Source organism: Bos javanicus, chromosome 11 (genome assembly GCF_032452875.1).
Source record: "Bos javanicus breed banteng chromosome 11, ARS-OSU_banteng_1.0, whole genome shotgun sequence".
NCBI lineage: Eukaryota > Metazoa > Chordata > Mammalia > Artiodactyla > Bovidae > Bos > Bos javanicus.
In genome coordinates this window covers 103,013,156-103,022,984 of record NC_083878.1, presented here as the reverse complement: position 1 = coordinate 103,022,984, position 9,829 = coordinate 103,013,156, and the positions used below count along the sequence as shown (strand labels likewise).

At 60.3% G+C, this 9,829-nt stretch overlaps 1 protein-coding gene across 3 annotated transcripts; it reads right to left on the bottom strand.

Annotated features, from left to right (window-relative positions):
* Positions 1 to 4,586: 4,586 nt before the first annotated feature.
* On the bottom strand, positions 4,587 to 9,410 carry LOC133257700 (beta-lactoglobulin). Of its 3 annotated transcripts, none has more exons than XM_061434008.1 (7): positions 9,182 to 9,410; positions 8,373 to 8,512; positions 7,435 to 7,508; positions 6,204 to 6,314; positions 5,424 to 5,528; positions 5,159 to 5,200; positions 4,587 to 4,769 (listed from the first exon to the last, which is right to left on the bottom strand). In XM_061434008.1, exons 1-6 carry the CDS (start codon positions 9,269 to 9,271, stop codon positions 5,184 to 5,186), a joined length of 537 nt encoding a protein of 178 aa, XP_061289992.1. In that variant the 5' UTR covers positions 9,272 to 9,410; the 3' UTR covers positions 4,587 to 4,769; positions 5,159 to 5,183. The 3 variants fall into 3 exon arrangements, with proteins under 3 accessions (XP_061289992.1, XP_061289993.1, XP_061289991.1); XM_061434009.1 differs by having other exon boundaries at positions 5,184 to 5,200; XM_061434007.1 differs by lacking the exon at positions 5,159 to 5,200 and having other exon boundaries at positions 4,587 to 4,786.
* Positions 9,411 to 9,829: the final 419 nt, after the last annotated feature.

Sequence of the window (9,829 nt, the reverse complement as noted above, 5' to 3'; positions counted from 1 at the left end):
CTCTGGTGAGGACCCCGGAGGGTCCCCCACGCCTGGCCAGTTTTCAGCTCAGCCAGGCCCCTGCCCAGCACAGCCTGGCCCCCTGCCCAGCACAGCCCACACCCTACTCCATCCCCAGGGCCCTGTCTTCCCTCCGAGGCGCTTCCACCTTCTAAGCCCAATGTGACTCCATGGTGTCCATGTGCGGGGCTGCTCTGTCCTGCGCAGGGCAGCGGGCTGCAAGATGTTGTCCTTCAGCCCTGACCCGGGGCAGCCGGCACCTACCCAGGAGTGCCCCCAGGCTGGTGGTCCCGCCGCTTCCTGGCCATGGCTGTAGGCGATGAGGCTGCTGTAGTGGGGGCTGACGGAGCGCAGGAGCCTGGGGCTGCCTCCCTGTACTGCGGGGACCCTCAGCAGGTGCCCAGCTGGTTCTGCCCCGTGGACCGTGAGATGCCACCCTGAGGACATCTCTTCCTGCCCCTAGGGCCAGCCCTGGGCATGGCGGCCCCTGCTCCCCACCCCACCCCCCTGCAGGATCCAGGCCAGAGTGGTGGGCTACTCACTCAGGCCTTGGGACTGGCCTCGGGGCCCCGTGGGATGGACAGTGACCTTCAGTCCTTTGCTCACCCCCTCTCTGGGAAAGACAAGAGACCTTACCTGGAGTCACCCTCCCGGCCTGGTGCCGGCCTATGTTCTGGGGTTCCTGCATCCCCCAGGTTCTCGGACCCCCGGGCTTTGGAGGTCTCCCAGCCAGAGAAGGGGGCTGGCCCACGGCTGCCGGCACGGGGCGTGAGGGGCTTTGGCCCCCACTCCGTCCTTGGCTGGCAGTTCCAGGTCTTGGGGTGGGGGCTGGGGCCTGGCTGTGCCCGGTCACCTGGGCTTTGAGCTGACCTTAGGCTGCCCGCTCTGTGCCCCCCTACCCAGGGGCCTTCAGTTTCTTGTGGGGGGCGGGGCTGTGTGCCGACAGACTCGGGGACTGCAGGGGGTCCGCGTGGTGTCTATGGTGTGACTGTCATCCAGGCCGTGGTACATCCTTGCGGTCAGCACAGATCCTGGCCCCTGAGATCGGTCTCCCCAGTTGACCCGCCAGGGCTGGAAACACAGCCCACCCAGGGCTCCCCGGCCACAGGGGCATGGGGCGGGGGTGGGGGTTGTGGGCTGCCCCGCAGGAGGGGGCTGTGTGTGCGTTTCCCACTGGCCCCTCCTCATAAAGCTTTGGAGGTTTTAAAGTTTGGCCTTTGACTTTGAACCACTTGTCCCTCTGGTTCTGATCTCTGGCCTGTCCCTTGGGAGGCCCCGAGAGCTACAGGGAACACGCTCATGTCCAGAGCAAGACGAGCTCTGTGTCCTCGTCTCGGGTCCAGATGGCATGGAGAGCGAGAGCGAGTCTTGGGGGTCAGCTGGGGAGACCAGGTGTGCGTGGCTGGCGGCCAGCTGGTTGGTCAGACAGCGACCTCCCGCCTGCCGGGGTGTGGGCACAGGGCGGGTGAGGCTCCTTGGCCACGTGGCGCCCCCAGTCTTGGCTCTTGGAGTCCAGTCTCAGGGGCCAAGTGCTCAGACTTTCCCCTGTGAGCGCGGCCGTGGATCGAGCTCAGCCAGTGGATCTGCTGGGCTCTTTAATAGGAAGCAACACCCAAGACTTAAATCCTTTCTGAAAAAGATGCACAAGCTGAAAATTTAAAGAACTCTGATGAAAGAGCGAATACATCGCTAAAGAATGGCCTCTCTGAAGGCCAAAGGGAGGGGCCCCAGGCCGGAAACAGCTAGATCTGGAAAGTAGGGGGAATAGGGGCTTTCATCCAGGCGTGGGTGGGCAGGGGTGCTCTCCAGACCCCCTCCCTTCCTTCCTCCCTCCCCCTCCTCCCTCCTCAATCTGTCCCTGCTCATGCAAGTCAGAGACACCCATGAGATTCTGAGCTGGGCACCCCACCCACATGGCTCACAGGTGGCGGTCACCGTGTTTGGCCAGCCTTAGCAGACCCAGGACAGTCACGAGGCTAAGGCATCAGAGGCTAAGTGAGAAAGGGCTATAGCTGACGTGTCCAGTTAACGAGGGGCTGGCACGTCCTGGAGAGCGGCCTTGCCCCACCGCAGGTGACTGACAGGATGCTAACCCTATTCACCTGTAACGGTTAAGAGGCTCTGAGTCCTCCTACATTTGCAGTTTTCTAGGTTTACTGTGGTGTTGGAGAAGACTCCTGAGAGTCCCTTGGACTGCAAGGAGATCCAACCAGTCCATTCTGAAGGAGATCAGCCCTGGGTGTTCTTTGGAAGGAGTGATGCTGAAGCTGAAACTCCAGTACTTTGGCCACCTCATGAGAAGAGCTGACTCATTGGAAAAGACTCTGATGCTGGGAGGGATTGGGGGCAGGAGAAGGGGACGACAGAGGATGAGATGGCTGGATGGCATCACCGACTCAACGGACGTGAGTCTGAGTGAACTCTGGGAGTTGGTGATGGACAGGGAGGCCTGGTGTGCTGCAATTCATCGGGTCGCAAAGAGTCGGACACGACTGAGAGACTGAACTGAGGTTAAGATGCAGGCAGGCAGGGGGCTTCCCTGGTGGTCCAGTGGTTAAGAATCTGCCTTCCAGGCTAGGGGATGGGGTTTGATCCCTGGTCAGGGAACAAAGATCCCACATCTAAGCCTGCACGACGCAGCTACTGAGCTCATGCATTCTAGAGACTGCGCTCCGCAATGAGAGAAGTTCTCATACTGCAACTAGAGAGAAAGCCTGCGTGCTGAACTGCAACGAAGAGCCAGCACAGCCAAAAAATGAGAACAAAATACATATATACACATGAAAGAAAGACGCAGGTGGTAGAAGCAGGATGGCTGAGCCTCTGGGATGAAACTTCCCACCAAGGTTTATGTCCAGTTTGGACCAATTAATTCCAGGCTGCGGTCAGATAATACTAAGTGCTCTCAGATGCCACCGAGCGGCTGTCCTGGGGACATGTAGGAGTGTCTTCCCTCTTGAGGGGCAAATAGGCATTAAATCCAGATTCAAAGCAAGAAAACCTTCGAGAGCTGTGTGTCTTTAGGTTCAAAAGGACCGGCTCAGTCTGGTGAACCTCAGTGTCCTGTGGGTGTCCTGAGAAGTCATTGATCTCTCTCTTTGATCAGGACGATGGGAAGACTGTGAGCACCCTGGAGGCGGGGCCGCCCCCGTGTGTCTGGTGACTCGTGGGTGAAGGCCGGCGTCCTGAAGCCCCTGAGGCCTGGGGAGGAGGCTGTCCGTCGCTCTGGAGGTTCGGAAATTACAGCAGTGAAGTCACAAAATAGACCTCAGTTTTTTTTTAAGATAATGAGCCGTGAAAAGCAGCACTACGTGGCTGTCTGCAGGAGTGTGGGTCACCGGGGAGTTCTGAAGCGGGAGGGTGTTCCCAGGTCACTGTCCCCCCACCACCTCCTGCAGGCCAGGAAGCTCAGAGGCATAGGGGCTTTTTCTTGGAGCAGCTTTGGTAATTAAGTGGGACACAGACAGTAACACAGGCTTCCCTGGTGGTGCAGTGGTAAAGAATCTGCCTGCCAATGCAGGAGACATGGGTTTGATCCCTGGGTCGGGAGGATCCCCTGGAGGAGGAAATGGCTACCCACTCCAGTATTCTTGCCTGGAGAATTCTGTGGACAGAAGGAGCCTGGAGGGCTACAGTCCATGGGTCACAGAGTCAGATATGACTGAGTGTGACTGAGCATTCACGTATATATATAAATATGAGTATACACTATGTTATGCGTAAATTATTCTTATTATCTAAAAAATCCCCACGTTGCTGTATACCTCTTTTCCATTCAGTTCAGTTCAGTTCAGTCGCTCAGTCGTGTCCGACTCTTTGTGACCCCATGGACCGCAGCATGCCAGGCCTCTCTGTCCATCACCAACTCCTGGAGTCCACCCAAACCCATGTCCATTTTGTCGGTGATGCCATCCAACCATCTCATCCTCTGTCATCCCCTTCTCCTCCTGCCCTCAATCTTTCCCAGTATCAGGGTCTTTTCAAATGAGTCAGCTCTCCGCATCATGTGGCCAAAGTATTGGAGTTTCAGCTTCAACATCAGTCCCTCCAATGAACACCCAGGACTGATCTCCTTTAGGATGGACTGGCTGGATCTCCTTGCTGTGTGTGCAGAACAAGTCCCCTTCCAACCGTGACCTCTTTTGCCCAGCTCCTGTATCTTGGGGAAATCTCTTTATTTCATTTTAGCACAGAAAAGATCAGTGCGTTTTGAGTACATGAAGTTTGATACCGACTGTAGTGGCTGGATTCATAAAAAGGCATAATTTGATCCATGAGCAACTTGAGTTTTCATATCAATATTTATTAGACTAAGAGACAGCCATTTTCCACTTCCTGTCCTTTGTCGAGTTTGGGTGTTGACTGAACACTCCAAGTTAACTGGCAGATGTCTCTGCCGACTCCCTACCTGGTTCCTGAAAGTTTCAAAGAGCCGTAGTGATGTGTGTGGGCCCCCAGATGTCACAAGACTGTAATGCAGACGCCCTGGATCCCAGCCCTACCATCATCCTCTGAGCCAGACCACTCCCCACCCTGTCCCAGGCCTTCTCCACCCCCGGCCCATCATCCAGGAAAGACTCAGAAGGGAGAGCACAGGTTTATGCCTTTATTGCTGAAGGAGGAGCGGCCCCAAGCAGGAGGCCCCAGGAGGGGCCTGGAGGGGCCTGGGTCCCAGGAGGGGTGACTGTGGTCCCGGTTCCTCCTGGTCCCCTGATGGGGCAGGCGGGGATGACATCGTCTGTCCCCAGAGGGGCCAAGGCTCCCGGGCTCTGAAATGGACATGGGGCTCCCCTGTGATACCTGGGGCACCTGCCAGACCCTTGCCAGCCTCTCCGTGGCTGGGGGTTCAGGACGGCCCCTCCTTGGGAGAAGGACCCCCCTAGCCTCCCCCTTAGGTGTCCACTTCCTGAGCCTCCACCTTGGCCCTTAGGTCTGCCAGGAAGGAGGTGGAGGAGATCAGCGTGTGAGTGAGGCCAGGACACAGGTCACCCCACAAGAGCGAGCATGCGGCCAGCCGGCTCTGTAGTCTCCAGGAAGGACCCCAGCTTCCAGCCATTCCTACGGGGGGACCCCAGGGCCTAATGGGGGGTCCCGGGCCCAACCAAGACCCCCTACCCCATGTGTGTGCCCAGGACGTGGGGCAGGGCAGGCAGCTTACCCCAGAGGCGCCGGCAGGGGCTCACCTAGATGTGGCACTGCCCTGTGGGGGAGGGAGAGTCGTGGGGGGGGGTGCGTCAGGATGGGACTGGACACCCCAGAACAGAGGGAGCTGGGGAGGGGGTGGGGAGGGGGCCACCTCGGGGCCCTGCACCCCGTCTCCATCCTCCCGGGAGGCCTGGGGAGCTGGGGGTCACCATGGGAGGAGGTGGTCCTGGGCCGGGTGGCTTCCTGCCCCAGGAGCAGGGTGGGGCCTGGGTGCTCACCCTCCAGCTGGGTCGGGTTGAAGGACAGCCGGATGTGCATGGGCAGGGCCTTGAGGGCTTTGTCGAATTTCTCCAGGGCCTCGTCGTCCACCTCCGGGGTCCTGACTGTGGGGCCGGGACGGGGTCAACCCCTGCTCCCCAGGGTGGTGTGCAGGTCTGCCTTGGCCTCCAGCACACCTGCCCTTCCCCCTTGGCCCAGTTCCCTCCCCTTCCTCCCAGGGCAGTGCGGTGGGTCTGCAGCGTCACAGGGGGAAAGCCTGCTCCCCACCTCTGGCTGTCTGGGTCCCCTCCTCCCCCTGGGCCAGCTGACACGGCCAGGAGACTCCACTCGCCGATGCCCACACCCTCCTGGCACATGGGCCCTGAAAATGCCCAGTGGCACTGCTATGGCATGGAAAATGTCACCTGCCATTTGTTTTCAGGACGTGACAGTTGAAAGACAGCTTTGTGCCTGAGTTCTTATTTGATGAAATAATTGAAACTCCCCGGTAACAAAGGCTGTTAGATTCATAGTGAGCGCCGGCTCCATCGTGATGGTCACACCAGAGCGCTGCAGCCCCCCGTCTCCCAGCCTGTGTGTCTGGCCCCCGTCCCCAGTCACCCACAGGCCCCCAGGACACCGGCTCCCGGTATATGACCACCCTCTCCTGGCGGGACTCGGGGACCCCCCATCCCTCCTCCTCCTGGGAATCAAGCTCCCTGCTCCCACCGTCCCCCCCGGCCCCGTTGCAGCGAGGACCACACAGATGGTCTCCCTGGGCAGCCAGGGTTGGCACCCACCCAGGCACTGGCAGGCCAGGCTTTGCTCGGGCTCAGCACTGTTCTCCATGCAGAAGAGCAGGTACTTTTTGTAGTCGGTGTCCAGCACAAGGACTTTGTTCTCGTTCAAGGCTGGAAGAGATCAAGACGGGAGGAAAGTGAGTTCCAGCAGGAGGGGGGTTTCTGGTCAGCCCCCAGCGCCCCCCACAACCAGCGGGGTTCCCCCGGGGTCACCACTTGGTGAGGACGGGGTGGGGAGCGCCCTCTGGCATCCCCCAGCCCCAAAATGGTGTGGCCCCTTCCCTGCTGCCACTGCCAGGCACATGGGGCCCAGGAAGCCCTCACTCTGGAAGCCCAACTCTGGATCCGCCAGGGACCCTCCACCACCTCCTGGACTTGGGAACACTCACCACTCAGTCTGAGGCCGCCCTCCCCCAGGGACCGGAGTGGTCAAGAAATAGGGCTTCCCCCGATCTCGGGTGGGGCTGAACACTGCCCAGCAAGGGAAGAGGGATGCGTCCTGAGGACTGGGGAATTGTTGGGGGGCAGCGCTGAGCGGGGGCAGCTGGGGCTCTCCCTGACCGAGGCCTGCGGGCGGCCCCAGCTGCCCTGCAGTGTCTGGGCAGCTTGGGGGCAGGACCAGCATCCAAACCCCGTGCAGCCGGATGGCACAGGAGACCCTGGGCTGGGCACCCTGGCATCAGTCAGTGCAGGGCCTCCAGTCAGAGTGAGTCCTGAAGGGGCCAAGGGCAGATGTGGCCCAGGCTGCCCGGCGGAAGGGCAGGCCCTGATGGAACCCCAACCCCACCTCGAAGCTTTCTCATCTTGGATTTAGGACAAACAAGTGAATGAGCGAGGGTGGACAGAGTTCGTCTTCAGGAGATGAAGGAGCCGTGGGGTGGGCTGGGATCGTGGGGCACCTGGACCCCTGGAGCGGGCAGCGGCTCTCGGTTACCCCTGGGTGGGCACAGGGACCTCCTGAGCTCAGCCTGAGGGCCCCGAGCACCACCCCACCCTCAGCAAAGAGAGCTCGGGTGTCACCCTGGGGTGTCAGACCTGCCCAGCCGGGACCTGCCCACGGCCACCGGCCCCAAGGCCCCGGGCAGGTGGCAGGGAGGCCAGGGAAGCAGGTGGCACGGCAGTGTCTTCATCACCACCAGCCCCTTAGCATCTCAGGGCCTGACGCCAGCCCCCTGCACCTGCCCACAGTCCCTGGGGGGTGGTGGGCGTCCCCTGGGGACCCAGCACTCACCATCGATCTTGAACACCGCAGGGATCTTGGTTTTTTCTGCAATGATCTTCTTCTGAGCACACTCACCGTTCTCCCTGAAAGACAGCTGCTTTCTGAGCCACGGGCATGGACCATTTTCATCAGGATGAACTGAGGGCCAGGGGCAGAAGGCGGCCCCAGGAGGGGCTGGAGGCGGGTGGCGTGGGCATAGGGGGCCGGCTGGCCAACCGGCCTCGGCTGCACTCACTGTCACCTCTGGGGCCACAGGTGACCGGGTGGATGGGCCAGGAGAAGTCAGATGGAGCCAGGGAGAAAAGGTTGGGGAGAGCCTTGACCACAGGCACCCCAAAAGGCAGTCCTGGGGTTCAGGTCCCCATCTCTGCCCCCACACCCACCCAGCTCTCTCCTGCACTCTGACCCCCGTCTGAGGGTGGACAGGGCTGGTAGTGGGAACTGCCTGGGCCCCGAGGACCCAGGTCTGCAGCCGCCCAGCGGCCTTCACACGGGCCTCTCCCCCGCCGGCTTTGTCTCCATGACATCTTGTTCATTTTAGATACTGAGCTGTTCAGACCAGAAATAATGAAAACGTCTCTCTGTTGCTCAAGTGCATTTGTAATCCTCAAACTAACAGCGAATTCAGAATACCTGCCTTACTGTATGTATCTTTCCTATGCATTTCCACTTCAGTGGATTTTATCTCCCCTTCCAAGTTAACGAAAATGATGTTTTGTGTTCATTTGTTTGATGATGTTCTGAAGCATCAAATTAATAAAAGTTGGGGAAAAAAAAGAAAGAAAAAGCCCTGGATAAGCAGCCTTGGGTGGACCTCCAGGGGTACCAGGAAACTCCAAGCCCCGTTCCCCAGCCCTGGGGCCCTGGTCCCTCCTGCACCCCACCCCGGGGGGGTCCATATCCCTGGGGAGTGGGGGTTCCATGCTTTTATTGGGGGGGACGCCCACCATTTCTGCAGCAGGATCTCCAGGTCGCCCTCAGGGGTGGGCTTCAGCTCCTCCACATACACTCTCAGGGGGGCACTCTGGGCGTCCAGCAGGGAGATGTCGCTGGCCGCCATGGCCAAGGAGTACCAAGTCCCCGCCACCTGGGGAGGGACCTTGAGCTGCACTCCAGGGGCGGGAAGGGGCCCCCAGCCCCACAGTGGGCTCTCTGTCCCACCCTGGCCTGGGCAGCCCTGAGATGCTCCCCCCAACTTGGCACCCTGAGGAATGCTCTCCCCAGACTCACTCTGAGCCCAAAGAGGGACCCAGATGAGCCCCCGCACACGTGGCAACATTTGGATCTTGGGGAGACATAGCTGGAGGTGGGGAAAATTTGAGGGGCAGAGCGACTCTTTTAGGGGCTGAACTGTGTCCCATTAACCCCCAGAACCTCAACACAGGACTGGAGACACAGCCTTTAAAGAGATGACAAAGGTCACGTGAGGCTGTGTGGGCGGGCATGGATCCAGCAGGCCTGGTGACCTCACAGGAAGAGGAAACCAGGGCACGCAAAGGACACAGGGAGAAGATGGCTGTCTGCTCCCCAGAGAGTGGCCGCAGGAGAAGCCAGCTGGGCCGATGCCCGGATTGCAGGCTTCCAGCCTCCAGAATGCAAGACACTAAACGCCTGGTTGAAGCTGCCCTGGCGGGCGATTTGTCAGGCGGCTCTAGCTGACTGATGGGAATCCCAGACGTCACAGCCTCCCTTGGTCTCTGAGGCCCAGCTCCCCTGCCTGCCCTGCAACTCACCACCCACCCGGCCACCCTCGAACCTTCTGGATATCCAGGCCCTTCATGGTCTGGGTGACGATGAGGGCCTGGGCGCCACAAGTGAGGGCCAGGGCAAGCAGGAGGCACTTCATGGCTGCAGCTGGGGTCACGCTTCTGAGCTCTGCAGGGAGTGGAGGGCTGAGACAGCGGGCTCGGGGCCTTATACAGGAGGAGGGCCAGCCAGCCAGCCCGGGCCGGGCCCCCAGCCACGCGGTTCCCCGAATCCCCCCTGGCCTATCCTTGGGCCCTGGGGTTGCTTCCTCTACGAGGACAATAGGAGGCCTTCTTCCATTCGAGGCCAAGCAGGAAGGCCCCCTCTGGGCCTGGACGGTTCCTGGTAGGCCCCAGAAGTGGGGGCGCAGGGGGTGTCCAGGCTCTGGGTCCAGGCTGGCTGCCAGCGCCAGGAACACTTCTGGGGTCAGCCTCTTAGACAAGGACAGGTCAGAGCCAGCACTGGGGGCAGGTGTGTCCTGGAGGGTGGCTTCTGCCTTGGGCACCGTCTCCTCCAAACCATGTGACTGTGGCCTTGGGTAAAGGGATCTCTGCAGTCACCCCACCCTCTGCAGGCTGGGGCGAGGGTGACATGGGGTTCAGGTCGAGCTCCGAGGGGGGAACCTGGTCAGTATCGAGGGCTCTGCAAGCACCCGCTG